General features: G+C 46.6%; 1 protein-coding gene across 20 annotated transcripts in view; it reads right to left on the bottom strand.

Moving 5' to 3' along the window:
- Positions 1–3218: 3218 nt before the first annotated feature.
- UNC13B (unc-13 homolog B) overlaps positions 3219–16179 on the bottom strand; it is a 259488-nt gene continuing 246527 nt past the window's right edge. For 7 of the 20 annotated variants that reach the window (XM_043565501.1, XM_043565502.1, XM_043565490.1 and 4 more), the window contains 14 exons: positions 12285–12411; positions 11931–12027; positions 11566–11709; positions 11166–11243; positions 10320–10397; positions 9989–10077; positions 9598–9750; positions 9357–9480; positions 9192–9248; positions 8923–9003; positions 7823–7970; positions 5328–5420; positions 4988–5147; positions 3219–4823 (listed from right to left, as the gene is read on the bottom strand). In XM_043565501.1, the coding sequence (XP_043421436.1) occupies positions 4538–4823; positions 4988–5147; positions 5328–5420; positions 7823–7970; positions 8923–9003; positions 9192–9248; positions 9357–9480; positions 9598–9750; positions 9989–10077; positions 10320–10397; positions 11166–11243; positions 11566–11709; positions 11931–12027; positions 12285–12411 (1715 nt within the window). In that variant the 3' untranslated portion in view covers positions 3219–4537. Of the gene's footprint in view, positions 4824–4987; positions 5148–5327; positions 5421–6245; positions 6303–7822; positions 7971–8922; positions 9004–9191; positions 9481–9597; positions 9751–9988; positions 10078–10319; positions 10398–11165; positions 11244–11565; positions 11710–11930; positions 12028–12284; positions 12412–16179 lie in introns of those variants that run through there. The other 13 variants (XM_043565489.1, XM_043565486.1, XM_043565484.1 and 10 more) reach the window with 3 other exon arrangements.

Here is a 16179-nt window from a genome sequence, read left to right as displayed (position 1 = left end):
CTGTTTTAACAGATACAGGAAACAGAGTCCCTGAGGAGTTAAAAATCAAGGTCCCTTTACTTGTATGTAGCAGAGCTGAGACCAGTATTCATGTTTTTTGACACTCCAATACCATTTTGACTATTCCATGTTGCTTCTTCAGGTTTGCTTTCGCATCTAGGTATAGCAGGTTCATTCAGGAAATTCATCTAAATATTCACAATGAATAGGTAGATCATACACTTGTGCTCAAATGATTTTGTCCCTTTAAAAATCCACTGTTAAAGGTATTTCTACTTCTGATTAGGTACAGTCTGCAGAATATCACCATTCTTGATTATTACAAGGCCTGTTATTTCTCTCAGAGAGGAAGGTTACCATCTGTTGTGTTCTAGAACAAGGGATACAACACTTTTGAGACATCACTTCCTGTATAGACCAGAGCCAGGTGCTTTTATAAGTAGGTGTTGGAAAAGAAACAAACAACCTCTTGTCCTTGGCGTGACCTCACTGGAGAGGGGTTGACACAGTGGCTTTCTTCAAGATCAAATGCCAGAGAGGTACCTATAAATATTTTTATTGCATCCTCTCACCAAAAACACTTTGGTATAGAGTTCACCTGGGTTTTAGCTACTAGGATGATTTCTGATCCTAATCAAAGCATTGCAGAAACCAAAGACAACCTATAGATACGTTATCTATCTTCTTTGGATTTCAGTTTCCATTAAGAGCTCAAAGTATTGGCTCAGAAAAGGACCCAAACCAAAGTCCTACATCAGGGGTCACAAATTCAAATGCCTACCAGATGCCAGGCAAATAAAGCAAAGCCTACTGTAAGAAAACAAGGAGTAATAGAGTCTGTAATAAACTACAGTAAATTAACACTTGCTTCTCAACTCCAACCACCAGTTGCTTTGAAGGGAGTGTGAACTAAGAGTCAACAGATCTTTTTTTTTTTTTTTTCATTTTTAAAACTGGAAATCCACATTTTTTAAAGTGTGAAGTTTGGTTTTAAAAAGCTACTAATTCAGGGGCGCCTGGGTGGCTCAGTCGGTTACGCGTCCGACTTTGGCTCAGGTCATGATCTCAGGGTCCATGAGTTCGCGCCCCCGTCGGGCTCTGTGCTGACAGCCTGGAGCCTGCTTCAGATTCTGTGTCTCCCTCTCTCTTTGACCCTCCCCCGTTCATGCTCTTTCTCTGTCTCAAAAATAAACAAACATTAAAAAAAAAAAAAAGCTACTAATTCAAACTTATAAGCCTGTTGCAAGCCTTGGGTAGCCAGCTAGAGTTTGACTTTTCTTTATGGAATAGGTCTCCTGTGTCATATAAAAGAATTATAGCAAAGGTGTCACTTTCAAGTCAAATGTGGGGTAAGATTTATGCCTCTCCGTGAATGCGTATAGTGTTGGGAGAAGTGGACAAACTCCATGAGTTAATAGGAAAGTGCCCTAGATAGGGATTTGGGGATCTATTTCATAAGGTAACTGAATAAATGTGTCCCACCTTGGGAAGTATTTGGTGGGGGATAAAGATCCCCTTTGCTAGGCATCTGGGTAAATAGATCTTCTCTGGAATGTCTTGGAAACCCTAAGTATACTCAAATACGAGAAGGGAGCAGTAAGCTTGAAGAGTATCGGGAGAACAGTTTACAAGAGGAAGATAGACAGGTATAACTGCGAAGTACAGAGCTGTACGAATGTCGGTAGTATGTGGGTACAATCTCTTCTGTGTTGGGAGGGAGAAGGCAATAACCTCTCCTACGGCGCCACCTTCGGGCGCTTCTTGCTCACCATTGCTGCGCCGCCGTCAACTCCAGCAGCCTCCATCTTAACGCTTTCTGCGCAGGCGCCCTAGAGCCCCAGGGTCCAGCCTAGAGCAGAGCCCCGCCCCTGCCCACACCACTCTCCTCTGGAGCCAGCCAACCGCCCTCCCCACCAGTGTTTCTCGAAGGGGTCCTGGAGTAGTTGGCTTGTCTTTACGTACTCGAGTGCCCTCTGTGTAGGCTGCTGGGCAACAGAGAAGAAATACTCAGAGCCTGCCTTTGGGCAGATCACAGTCTTATGAGGGAAGACAGACAAATTGTAACTGAAGTGTTGTGTGAAGGGGTTCAGGTTGGTTGGGTCCTAAAGGCTGCTAGTAAGTATCAAAACCTAGAAGACAGTGGAAAAGGCTGCAGGCCATTCTAGCAAGGGGGAACTCAATGTGCAAAGAAAGGCACAGAGAGGTAGAGGAGTGCACAGTGTGGTGAGGGTGAGGAGGGGTGGGGGAGGGGGAAACCGCAGGGACTTGCGGTTTAGAATAGCTACAGGATGGTGGGCGGTGTCTGCACTGTCCTGGAGGGTCTTAGAATTTTTCAGCTTGAAGGCTGTGATAGATAACAACTAAACAGCTTTAACAGGAGAGACTTACCAGAGTAGGTGAAGAGGGCAGGGGCAGCATGGAGGCAGGTGATAATCACAGTAATCCAGACAAGAGGAACTAAAGGCCACTACTCCACTTGTGGTACTGGGAAATGAGGTGAGACAGTGGATTCAACAGGCAAGTTTGAGGCAGAAATGATAGAGGGCAACTGGTGTGGGGAAAGAGAAGGAGGAAGTTTAAAAATGGGGAACTGAACTGCAAGGGTTTATTTAGCAAGCAAATGGAAATGAGCTGGAAGACTGGAGTTATTCTGTCCCGTGCTCCCATTCAGCCCCCACCCCACAAGGGCTGAGAGACTAGGTGAACGCTTTTCTTGCATAAGCTTCTGATTTCCAGACCAGGAGATCTCACTTATACCTTGTTTTCTCCCATATAGGAGACTTCTACTCCAGCTTTTCTTCTGGAATTTTCCCAAATGAAAGGCCAATGTGCACTCCTAGGCCTACTCCTCTGTCCTGTACTGGCAGCCTCAGCCCTCTACCAAACTCCAGAGGCACACATCTCCCCAGAAGACCCTTACCTTGTCTTCACAACATGGACTAGTTTTCACTAGCGTATGTCATCTGCTACCCTTCTGGACCTTTTGCAGGAAGCTGATGCCCTGAATCCCATGACTCTGTTAACTGGATCGGTGGTCTCAGGTCCAGGCCAAGATGCTAGCCCATTACCTGCTTTACTGCGTGGTGCTTATCCAAAACTCCTTTAGGTCCCACCACTTGTGGGGTGGTGAGGAGGGAGGAGGCAGCAAAGGGCCAGGGGTACAAAATCTACCATTATACAGGATAGTCATTTCTACAGTTTTCCACACTTTAGCAGAATTACCAGACCCCAAAGGTTGCTATAATTTATTACACACTAGCCAAAAATGTCCTGTAACAATGGCACATACAATAATTAACAACAGCAAAGATGCTTAGTTTCTTGTTTCATGTAACGGCCAGCACAGCTATGGATAACACAGAGTCCTCAGGAGGTCCAGGAGGCTGCTACCAAGGGTATCCAAGAACCGTGTCACATCTCTGATGAAGGGTCTGAGAAGTCCATATGATCTCCTGAAAGAGTTCATCTCTGACCTCCCAGGAAATGTTGAAGCCCCCTCCATCCAGCCTGTACAGAGGAATCATAGTCCAAGTTCCCTCTGTAGGGTTGAACATCTGTGAGGGGAACAGCATCTGACCTAGATGAAAGGGAGTGAGACCAAAGACTAGATTCTTTCTGCAAAGGGGAGGACAAACAGAAGGCAGTGGCCATAAGTGAAGAGGACTCTTTCTAGACTGGTTTCTACAATTTTTGGCTTTGTTCAGGGCCTACCCAAGAAGAAAATACAGCCCTCTCTCCTGGATCCTTCAACTAGGCCTCAGGTGCATACACAAAGGAATAGCTGCTCATGTCTTGAAACATCACTGCTCCCTTTCCTATAGGAGTGAGGGAGGGGGACTCTTGGGCAGGTAGCCTGTGGTGCTTGGGTTCCAAAGAATATTCCTGCTCAGGGCGCTGAAATTATCATGTGAACCTCATTCTACTCATGACATATAATTTGGAGAAAAGGATTAGCACAGGTCATTTCTAGAGGTATCTTGTTCAGTTTCAAAGCCTTGTTTTCACAAAACCAGTGGATCCTGGTTTTAGACTGCTTGAGGGACAGTCTAAATTCTAATTTGTATGTTCCTGCCCTGGCATACTCCAATCCAGACTATAGGGCTCAGTGACAACTGTAGGCTCAACTGACTAGCTAACCAGGCACATGCTCCAGGCTCTCTAATGGTTCAACAAGAACCATTGCTCTTCTAATGGTTTATATGTATGGGTCTAACTGAATAAGGTGTGGCATGGAGAGGGGTAGAGATGGGATAGGGGGTGAAGGGGTGTCTACCAACAATAATGGCTGACACTCTCAGAAATGTCTGTTCTACCTCCCTATGCAGTAACCCTGACAGCCCAGCTCCTAGCACCACAGACGTGCTGGTCAGGGACTCCTGAGCCTTTCTGAGAAAATATTCTCACCACCCCAAATTTTTCCTTAAACTGAAGGAGTCAGCCTCTTGACTATGAGGACCCTAAGCTGGATATATAGTAATTCTCACTGGCCCTGATTTGTGAAACTGATGCCATCCAGTTGGCACAGGAACCTGGGTGCTCAGCTCCCCTCTTCCATGGAACGAGACTCCGATTTGAGCTTCACAAACTCCCGAGCCACTTCGTCATTGCTCCTCTGAGACAGAATCCGGAGAATAGTCATGCCTGTCTCATCCATGTGGATCTTCCGGCCCAAGGGGCACCAGCAAGCACAGCTTCCCTTGGCTGCCACATCCCTCAGAGGCATCACAGCCAGCCCCAGAACACGATCCTCCCGGGCAAAGCAGTAATCCTTCACACATATTTGCAACTCATAGGCTTCTGGCCCCTCTTCATTTCCCAGGAGGCTGTGAGCATAGGATGGGTGGAGGGAGGAGGCCAGAGCTGAAAGAGCCTTCAACTGAATTTTCCCCAGCCACCATCCAACCCATCCCTCTTCTCCCCTCTCAAGTCTTACCCCCCAGCTCACCCCCATCCCAGAGTCCTGCAGATTCCCCACCCTGTAACTCACAAGTGGAATGTCTCATTATACTTGGGAGCCCAGTTGTTGCTCTTCGACTTGGTTGTGAACTTCCTCTTCTTATCACTTTGGTGTGGGCCAACCATGGTCACTTCCACAAAGGGCCGGAACATACCTGCTGTCTGCCACTTGAGGTCATTGGCAGCCACCACTGCCCAAACAAGAGAAGCCTGTGAGGGATCCTACCAAGTGTTCCCAATTCTTGAGCCCTAGGTGGCATTCCCCTTGGAGGAAGGCTAAGTTAGAGGACTGGGATAAGCAGCCCCTGTCTTCAACTGATGAGGCCACTGCATAAGAAAAGGTCTGAGACCTGTAAGCCTGTGCCACTCACCTTTCACTGTGACCTTGTGCTCCCCAGTTCCAGGATGTGTAAACAAATCCACCTGAATAGAGATTTCACCCACAGGATCATCCACACCAGACCCTGAAGGACAGATGGACAGTTGATCCCTCATTGGAGAACTCTAAGACATCAGGCCTAATTATCCCAGGTGAAACTGAGGAGTTAGGAAGCCCACTTTACACCCTAGAGCATGAAGCAATCACCTAAAATAGCCATGGGGAAGTAAGCAATGGGAGAAGGGAAAGGAAGGGGATAAAGAATGAGCCTGCGTATTAAAGTACATTAGGCTAACAACATTTTAGGTGTAAGGTCTTCCAAAAATGCACAAGGAATCTGTCAGTTTCCCCAAACCTCTCCTATCTCCTAGGATGAAGAATTTTTCATTGAAAGGTACTGGAGGACAGTACTGCCACCCTCTATCTTTGTCTGGGAACTAAGTCCACCCTGTGGTGTCTCAATGGAACAATGTGGGTCCCTTCAAGCCAAAAGCAGCACCCTCCCACCTACCTTCAGAATCCTGAAGGTCACTGCTTGGGAGGCTGCCTTGCTCAGACTCTGTCCTACTCAAAAGCTGGACCCCTCTACAAGCAACTTCCCAGGCCCAATCTCTAGCCAGTCTGTAGGCTCCCCTAAGCAGACATCTTACCAGAGATAAAACTTCTGCACCCCAGATAAAACTTCTTTATCCTAAGGTGGAAGGATGGGGGAATCCCAAGGACAGAACCATTATTAACCCCATCTTGGACTGTATTAATACATCACTCATCTCTGATACTTGGGATGGAGCTTCTGAACTTTGACACATGGCTCCCCTACAGCCAGCTTAAGAAGCTCATTCTAGTTCACAGGGGACAGGTGTTAGCCTATGTTAGATTCATGTGTGCAAGGTGTACAACATAAACATACCCTTTTCCGGCCGAATGTCCTCATTAGCAGTGAACCTAATACCTTTCCCATCATGCACTGAGTGAGGAAAGGCAAGTGAAGAGGTAGTAGCAGCAGTAGGATAGAAAAGAAGAACGAGTTAGAGGTCTAAGGAGTTAATAGCCATTCAAAGCAACTCTACACATTTTCTGGGGGAGTACAGAGATGAGGTGGAGAGGGAAATCAAACAGTTGAAGTCAGTGCCTGAATGCTCCAAATTAGACTTCATGGGTCAAGGATCAATGTAATCATGGGGAAAAGCAGAATATACATAGAGAAGGTATCTGAAATCAGCAGGGCAGGAAAGAGAGACATTGCAGGCTCTAATTTCTTGGCCTTAAATAATAAAGCAACGGGTATAAAAGGTACACACATCCATCTCGATCCTCCCCCTGCAGTCCCCACCTCTGCTCTTACCTCATATGTGCCCATTTTAGCCTTTCTTCATCTTTACATCTAGCCTAAAACTCAGTATTTCTAAAAAGCCTTTTTGGATTAACTCAGATACTTCCCTGATGTTACAGGCCTTTCCATGTACAACTCTGTAAAAGATCTCCCTGTCCCCTTGAACAAGGCTCATAACTTCTTTCCTCCCTTTTCTTCCTATCCTGGACTTAAAATAAGAACAGATGTGGAAAATGGAGCAGTACTGCAGGTCCTTTGTATCTTTTCACCTTCTATTAACTCTAGTCCAATGACTTGGATCCCACTTCCCCTCCAGGTCAGCTCTGTGCTCTGGATCAAAGGCTCAGTAAGGCCTAAGTCCTCCCATTCCCTCCATCAGGTTCTCTCCTCCAGGCAGCACACCTAAGTTTCCCAGAACAAGCAATAACAAATGTGCCTGAAAGTCTTTCCTGGGAGGGCCTGGCTCTTGGGTCAGGGTCAGAATTTCAGTCTGAACCGTATCTATGTAGATGTGTTTTGTTATAGAGAGGCCTGCCTGGAGGCAGGGAGGGGTTCTGAGGACTAGAAGACACTGGGAGAAAACCAGCTGCCTAGTCCCTGTGCATTAGCATCACCCATGAGGCTGGATGGAGCATCATTTATGCACAGAGATCCATTATGCCCATGATCCACACCCTCCTTTCAACTGCTCCCATGGTTTGCCTCTCCTAGTTGTTGGGTTTTTTTTTCCCCCCTCTCATCCACACTAGACAATCTATAAAGTCTTTTTTTGCTTCTTCCCCCCCGGACAGTTTCCAAGAAGGCTCCCAAAACTATGAGTCTTCATGAGTGTTTCAACAACTTATTCTCAAGGCTTTCTGACAAGTATTTCCTAACAGGGTATGCTCTTTGAGCCGAATGAACATGTGGTAGCCAGGCAATGTCTGGGAAAAGAATTGCAGGCCCATTTACCAGGTCCCTGTGATTCTCCTGTCTGGTATGGGTACAGTGTGGAAGTGATTATTGGGGTCCCTCAAGAAATCCTGGGGTCTGAGTTTGACAGGCTCTCTTAAGAAGTACCTGGATCCTCCTTAAGGGCTGGAAAATTTTGACTCCCTAGAGGCAGAAGTGTATCAAGGAGGGGAAGATAGGGACCTAAAGCCCTTAGGTCTTACCCTGGGCAGTCTGTGAGCGAACAAAGGTTTTGATAAGCGTGTCTGTGGTCTGTGTGTACAGAGATAGGGCATAACGTAGGGACTGTAGATCTGGGCTCTTCTCCAGGAAAGTTTTCTTCAGCCCATTACCTCCCGCGTGAAAGTATTGCTGAAAGACAAAAGAATACCTGCTACAGCCCCATCCCCTTACACGGAGGCAGCTTTCCACACTGTCCTCAGAGAAATCACATCTGAGCAGAAGCTCAATGAAGATGCCAAAAAAGGATGATGAGGACAATAAGCCATTAAATAAATAACAAGATGAGGAATACCATGTAGAGTCAGAATCTCTCAGGTGAAGTGTATTAGTTGGGTAGGAGCAGTAAGGGATGACCACATTCCTGGATGTGAACTTTGAAGTATGGATCTATCTAGACAGGCAAAGATCTGGAATAGAGCATTTTAGGCAGAGAGAGTAGCAAAGTACTTTTTTATCCCTCCGAACCCTTAAAGAACGTTATACTTATGGCATACCTCTCCCAAATGCCCTGCATCACACTTCATATGTACCTGCCTTATTACAGCTTTACCAAATTATAAGCATCTTAAAGCTAGGAACTATATCTGATTCTCTCTGTATCCTTCATAGTGCATAGTACCATGTGCATAGGTTTCCCAGTTGAATGAATCAATGGGTACCAGGAAAAAAAAAATCCTTTGGAAACCCAAATGAATGTATACGTAAGTGGAAGTGGGAACTTTCAGCCAGATGTGGGGTATTAGGATCTGGAAGATTAATTCCCAGTGGAAAATATTTAGGAATGGCAATGAAGAACTAAGTGAACTGAACTGTACTCAAAACCCAGGAATAAGTGCTCTGGGTCCATGGTAAGTCATCTGAGACCATACAGAATGGTCTGCTCCCAAGACCATTTTGGTTGCTCCCAAGCAGGAATATCAACATAGCAAAGAAAGAAACAGACATAAAAATCACTCCCTTCTGGATGTGGGGTGGCAAGAGCCCAAAGAACATCTAGTCTGACAGAGTAGAATGCCAATGCCAAGAGGTAGTATGACTGAGGTGGGGTAGTATGACTGTCTGGAGAAGGGGAAGGCTCCACCTTGATGGTGTCCAGAGCGAGGTCAAGGATGGCACACTGCTTTGGAGTGAGACTCCGTGTTTCCTCTCGAACCATGTGGTCCTGAAACCCCAGAGAAAGCAACAGCATCAGGACAACTTGGGGCTGTCATGAAAGTCTTTCTCCCACCCGCCAGCCCACAGTACATGTTCCTCTCATTCCCTTCCTCTTTAGTCTCCAAAGCTCACATTTCATTCTTCCTGGCTCCCACTCACCCCCCAGCCTCAGAAGACTCCATCCATCCACAGTACCTTGAGTTTGGAAAGATTGCTCAGCTCCTTGGCAGCAGTGAAGATCAGCTGGGTGCCCTGGGCAGAAAAGAGATCAGTCAAAAGCAGAGGACTCCAAACTCGATCAGGAAGTGTGGAGCAAGATAGGGGAGACAGCAGGAGGAAGTGGAAGGGGAGTGTCCTTACCGTCTGGTCAGTGAGTGGGGGCAGAACAATCATCCTTTCCATTGTGTTCATTACCACCCGCCAGAGCTCCTTCAGTACACGCTTCAGGACTGTCTTCTCACACACAGTGGCAAAGAGTGTGAGGCTGTAGACCCACATAACAGGTAAGACTGAGAGTTTGAGAGACACCCCTCCCCAAGAGGCTTTTCGGATCGCCTCTGCCTTGCTTGTCCCAAAGGACAGTCCTGAGTGCTGTACTCACTTGCCATCCAGGAAGTCCATGAGAGGCCGGAGCACACTATCTGCATCCTGAGCCACTGAGGCCCTGGCGCTGGGGGATGCATTCCCTGGGCCCCGCACCTGGCCCAGGATGTCAGCCATTTGTCGAACACACTCATCAATCCGCACCTGAAAACTATACATGTGCCCACAGTGCAGCCCTCCCCTCCCCAAACACACATTGACCTTGGAGCAACACCAGCTATTCCGTCCCACTCCAGCACACTCTGGTGCAGCTCCAGCAGGGACAGCCAACAGGAGAAGTGGGAAGATCCACACACCTACAGCTGGATGGATAGGTGTGGGGCAGGAGTTCTGGGATTGGCCAGGGACCAGATCTCGCTCCGAGGGCTATGTGTTTTGGGGCCACTTACCTGTTTCCAAATACCATGCTGAGCTCATCCAGAACTGTATTCAGTTTCACCTGCAGCTCCTTCAAACTGTCTGCAGCTTCAGGATCCAACTGTATCCATAGAAGGTGTGTTTGGCTAAGCTGATTTTCATACCCTTTTCCTCCTTCCTGTGCCCCTAACTCCTCCCTCATAGAGCCTTTATCCCAATTCCTACTCAAATCCCTTAGCTTAAAGCAGCCCAGATCCTAAGCTAAATTCCTGGCCTATACCTGGTGAGGAGAGGGTAGAGATCTATGGCCAGAACGCTCAGGAACAAAGGTAAAGTGCAGCAACCCCACACCCTGAGACCTACCTCCTTGCCTCCCATGGCCTCAAACATTTTCTCCAGCTGGACTCTCAGTTGCTGCATGTTGTTCATCAGGATGCAGGGCTATGGGGACAGATGGAGGTGTTGAGTCTTGACTGCTTTCAGCACAGGACCTATCAGCCTAGGGTACCTCTCTCATACTACTCCAAAAGCCACAGGGAATTTACGACACATAACCAAATGCCGCTCTTCCTTCCTAATCACTGAGATGTGGAAGCAATTCAGATAATTCTCCTTGAATGAAGACCAGAAGCAAATGTTTCTGTTTTTAAAATTTTTTTTTTTCAACGTTTTATTTATTTTGGGGACAGAGAGAGACAGAGCATGAACGGGGGAGGGGCAGAGAGAGAGGGAGACACAGAATCGGAAACAGGCTCCAGGCTCTGAGCCATCAGCCCAGAGCCCGACGCGGGGCTCGAACTCACGGACGGCGAGATCGTGACCTGGCTGAAGTCGGACGCTTAACCGACTGCGCCACCCAGGCGCCCCTGTTTCTGTTTTTAAACCAGGTGGTGGGCCTCAGGTATTCATGGCATCATCCTTTATTAACTTTCTGTCTTAAGAGATTTTTTGCTGTGGCTGTTGTTGTTGTTAAAAAAGAAAGACTAAGTAAAGATCTAGCTTAGTAGAAGATAAAGTACCAAATAGAGGCTCAGAGGAATTCCTAGTCAAGTTCTTCTTCTTATGTGGCATAATCTCAAGCAAAGCCCTACTAGGAACCAAAAGTCAGGAGTATCATCCCCACCCTCAGCTCTGAGGATAGCCTTAAAAGCAAGGAGGATTCAAATGTCTTCCATTCTCTTCTCTAGGGTCCCAGGGCCTGACCCTCACCATTTTCTCCTTTTTGCAATAATCTGGGAAGCTCTTTGATAAGATGTCTGCATACTGCATCAGCACCTTCCCGATGGTCTGAAAAAAGAGGAGAAAAGGAAAGGAGAGGGAACCCTTAGCTCTCCCCACAGGGATCTTGCCTGAGGTCATATCCCTCATCCCAGAACAGTAACAAAAGGAAGGTAGAAGGGAATCTCACAATAAGGGGACAAAGCTTCCTCTCAACCCCAGAACAGCACCAAGACAAACCCCCAGTGTGCCCCAGACACAAGCAAATGAGAAGGGGGTAATGCCAGAGTTCCCCTGAAGGACATCACAGAGAGGAACTGTGCTTGGGCCTGTGACAAGGCCATGAACCTGGTAGTGGCAAATGGAAAGGAGAAGGGAGAGTCATGGTCACCTTAGCAAATCTCCTCATGTAGTGGGCTAGGATGTTGGGGTCTGGGCATTCCAGCTTCCGGATGATCTCAAAGCTCTGGTTGAGCTGTGTGAAGACGTCCACCACAGAGCAAGAAAAGAGTGCATGCTCTGATGTCTGCTGGAACTAAGGAAGGCCAACAAAAGGATCATCATCTTCAGCCACTACCTTTTCCCAAGTGTGCAGGGCTCAAAAGGACTCTGCCCAGCAGGAGTGGCTCTTTGGCCCTCAAAAGCCCTCCCTATGAATTCCACAGGGCAAGGAACTAAAGCCCTGGAACTTTTGTTGATAGCTAATTGCTGGGAGACCTGGCCTGACCCATGGTGCAGTCCAAGCTTCCAACTTACCCCATCCTTCTTATCTCGTTCCAGGGCCCCACGTAGGAATTCCAGGGACACATCTTCATTCTCATCCAGCCACTGCAGGACAAACTGCTCAAACCACCTGCAGCCACGCAGGAGAATTGGGGGTTGGAGCAAGTGGTTGGCAAATGCTATGTGCCTAACAGCTACCCCAGACTCGGGTCTTCTGGAAAGTAAGGCATGGTTTGATGCTTTTCTCTTTCTACAACAGAGCCCAGAACTGGCAGTCTGGCCAGTAAGACTGGCTTACTGAACTGAATTGAAGACAATAGTCCTGCCCACCCCTAAAATGGAGGGGCCCCCTTCCCTTCCCTCTGTAGTGCCCGCATGATGACTCACACTGGGTACTCAGGCACCTGCCCCTGGAGGGCAGGCAGATCTCGCACGTATTCATTGTGGAGCCACTTCACCTTGAAGTGTAGGTTCATGTAGTCAGCACTCTTACACAGCCGGTCTTTCTCATGCTCTAGTGGTGGGGAAGGAGGCTGGGGTCAGGTCCCAGCAGTAGGAGCCATGGTTCCTGAACTTTCCCAAAGCAGCAGATCCGGTCGGGCCGCTCTATCAGATGTCTTAGAACAAGGGTGACTCCCAATCACTTCCTTACAACCATTTCCCCCAACCAGTACTCTGCTCTCCAAGAGCCTGGCCTAAATCTTCCTTTAGAGACTAAGCCAGACTCCCAGATAAGGCCTACAGTCTTCTAGCTGCTTTAGCTTTTGGAAGTGTCAACTGAGTAAATGGCCCCTGGTAAAGAAGGCCAGAGGGTGCTAATGTTGATTAGTGAGGAGACTGCCCAGGACTAGAGCAGGATGGAGGTTCCCTAGGACTTCACTGATCCTAATAGCTGGGCCATTCCCTCAGATGGGCTTAGATGCAGAGATGAATAGCTATACGTGGTATGAATGGGTCATTGACAACTACACAGAGACAGGGAAAACCAAATTGGGCCCACTTTGATAGAAAGAGCAGCTGAACAGCCAGAGTATAACAGCATCTTGAAGTAAACTGAAGGGCCCCGGAGCACAGCTGAGAGACTGAGAAAATGAACTCTCAAAGAAGTATGCAAATAAGAAGAGTCAGTTTGGAAACCGTGGAAACACAACCAGATGAAAGGGCTATCATGATGCAGAAAATGGGATGCTTATTATGGACTTTTAAGGTCATCTAGCTTGATCTCCAGAGTCTTCTGGAAAATCCAGGACAAACATCTCCCATAGCTTGCCCAGAATGTCTGGAGCACTGGCAACAACCACAGGTTCTCTTCATCCACCCCCTTTATAGATAAAGCATTAATCTGAATAATAAAAGCCTTATATATAACATAATGGTAAAAATAGGCAACTGGGTAAGAGTACTGAGCAATAGAGAAAAAAAGGGCTCAGGGTCCTTGTGAACTCTACTGCTCAACTTTGAGTTGCTACGGGTGATGCTCTTCCATGTCAAGGCAGAAATCCAGTCTGGGGCAGTTGGTGCTTGTGAATTAGTACAACACACACTCAAGGAAGAAATGGGAAGCTGGGATTCAGTCTCAAAAGGCCCCCAGTCCCAGGAAATTTCATCTCCTGGTACAGCAGGTAGCACCACCTCCAGGACATCAGAGAGACTTCTCAGGGCTTGTCCCTTTGCTTTCCACCCACACTCTGCTGTCCTTAAACCAGTCTATGAACATGGAAACATCAAAAGGCACCAGGAAGAGGGCTCTGCTTCCTTTATGTTCAGTAACCCACTAGAAGTGGAGGCAGAGCTGCTCCATCACTCCAAACCTCCCGAACTGCTTTCTTATAGAGACCAAGGTACTATATTTATTTAACTACCACTTTCTCTGTCAACCCATTATCTGTACTCTGGTCCCAAATCCCAATTTTTATATTAACTTCTGTGGTATGAAAACAGGATGACTGGTAAAATGCTGGTTGCGCTTTATTCTAACAAGTCCCACGGAGTCCTGCTCCAATAAAGTTGCTCGAGGTTGTTGCTGGGAGGTAGAAGTATGGGGGTGGTTAATCTTTCAAAATGGACAATCAAGTCTCTAAACCTTCTCCTGCCCCTGATTTCCACATTCCTCTCTCCATTCATTCATCTTTCATCTTTGAAGAGTTCTTTCAACCTCATGATTTCACTTATCCAGCTTGCTGGTATCTCCCCCAAATCTCTCTTTGGTTCTGATAATGTCTGCATAAGGCTTTGATGGAACATCTCACTTTGCCAGGATTTAACTCTAGCCCCCATCTTTCAGCATCTAAAATCTCTGGCTGAACTTTAACGAGCATACATACTAATCATAGCCTCTTGTTCAATGCTGAGCTTCATCCTCAAGTCTTCCTTCCTCCTCTTGATTCACATCCAGTTAAATCACCAGTCCCTGCTGATTTTACCTCCAAAATTTCTCTGGAATCTAACCATTTCTTTTACACAGTCACTTGCCTAGGTCTTGTTACCACCATTTCTGACCTGGATTACTACAATAGCCTCCAACTTGGTCCTTCCTCCTCCAATACAATTTCTTTCTTTTCTTTTTAAAAATTTTTTAATGTTTATTTAAATTTAACAAATTTTAAACTGTTTAGTTGTTTATTTATTTTTGAGAGAGAGAGGGAGTGTGAGCAGGAGAAGGAGACACAGAATACAAAACAGGCTCCAGGCTCTGAGCTGTCAGCACAGAGCCCCAAGCAGGGCTCAAACCCACAAAGGGCGAGATCATGACCTGAGCCCAAGTCAGAGACTCAACCTCAACCGACTAAGTCCCCCAGGCGCCCCTCCTCCAACCCATTTTCCATACAACAGCCAGCGTGAGTGGCCTTTCTACCTTATAAACCTGATCATGCGAAACCCTTAACAAAGGATTGCTATTCACTGGCTCCAAACTGCCTTAGGATAAGTCCAAAAGCTTAAACATGGCTTACCACCTCCTTTATGACCTGGCTCTGTCCTACTTTTCTATCTTGATGTCGTATTTATCTCTTCCCCTACACTCTAACGTGCTAGTCACACCGAACTACTCCTTTCAGTTTCCCAAACATGACAGCTTTCTAGACCACACATCTCTGAACATACTGTATCCTCTTCCTAAAATGTTCTGTGTCTCCCTTTCCCATCACTACTACCTCCCCTCCCCACTGGCTAAGTCCTACCATCCTTCAGGTTTCAGTTTGTGTATCACCTCCTCCAGGAAGCCTTCCTAGATCCTGTTCTCAGGTTCTCCTAGAAGTCTTCCTGGGTGTGGATTACACTGCTCTCCTCTCAGCACCCTATGCTTATTCCCTTCGTGGCTCTTAGAACTTTAAACCATAACTGCCAATTTTTATGTCTGTTGTCTAGAATAGTATGTGAGCTTCTCAAAGGGCTGGGCTTATGCCTCATTCATCTCTTTGGGGTTCCAACAATTAGCACAGTGCCTAGCACAAAGAAAATACTCAACAAGCATTTGGTTAACGGGCTGGGGATCTATTGCAAAGGGGCAAGAAGAAACTTTCTGTTCTATATTTTAATTGGGGTAGTGGTTATACAGGTGTGTTTATTTGTCAAAACTAATCAAATTATGCTCTTAAAGGGTTTTTTATTTTATGTATGTAAATTATACATTTGCATGTATAATGTAAATGTATAAGGGTGGAAGGGCGCCTGGGTGGCTCAGTTGGTTAAGCATCCGACTGTTAATTTCGGGTCAGGTCATGATCTCATGGTTTGTGGAATCAAGAGTTGGGAATTCTCGCTCTTGAGATTCTCTCTCTCCCGCTCTTTCTGCACCTCCTCCACTCAGGTGCATGTGTGCATGCACCCTCTCTAATAAAATTTTAAAAAATGGGTGAATGGTAGCATTTTCACAGTCAGAGTTAACACTATCCTTTTATCATCCAGGTCTCCAAACTCCTACCCTTCTCTTGCCCTCCACATTCTGACAATTATGAAGTCCTATTACAACCTCCTTCCAGGAGCTATCAAAACGCATTCTTCCCTCTTCAATTCTCTGCTCTAACCTCAGCCCCATCCCCTCAGCCCTAAATTATTACAATATTATCTGCAGTCCCTGCTTCTCGTCTCTCCTTGTTCCACCTGCCCCCATTTTCCACTAAGGTGAAATCTTATAAAAATACTACTTTGCTTACACTGCATCTCTGCTAATGAGCCTATAATGGTTTCTTACTGTCCTTAACAAGATTTATTCAGTGCTGAGTAAATGCCATGCAGTATGCTAAGTATATTAATATGTCTCAGTTTCTTTATCAGCTCAGTG

This window comes from Prionailurus bengalensis, chromosome D4 (assembly GCF_016509475.1).
Source record: "Prionailurus bengalensis isolate Pbe53 chromosome D4, Fcat_Pben_1.1_paternal_pri, whole genome shotgun sequence".
NCBI classification, from domain to species: domain Eukaryota; kingdom Metazoa; phylum Chordata; class Mammalia; order Carnivora; family Felidae; genus Prionailurus; species Prionailurus bengalensis.
This window is presented reverse-complemented; position numbering and strand designations above follow the sequence as displayed.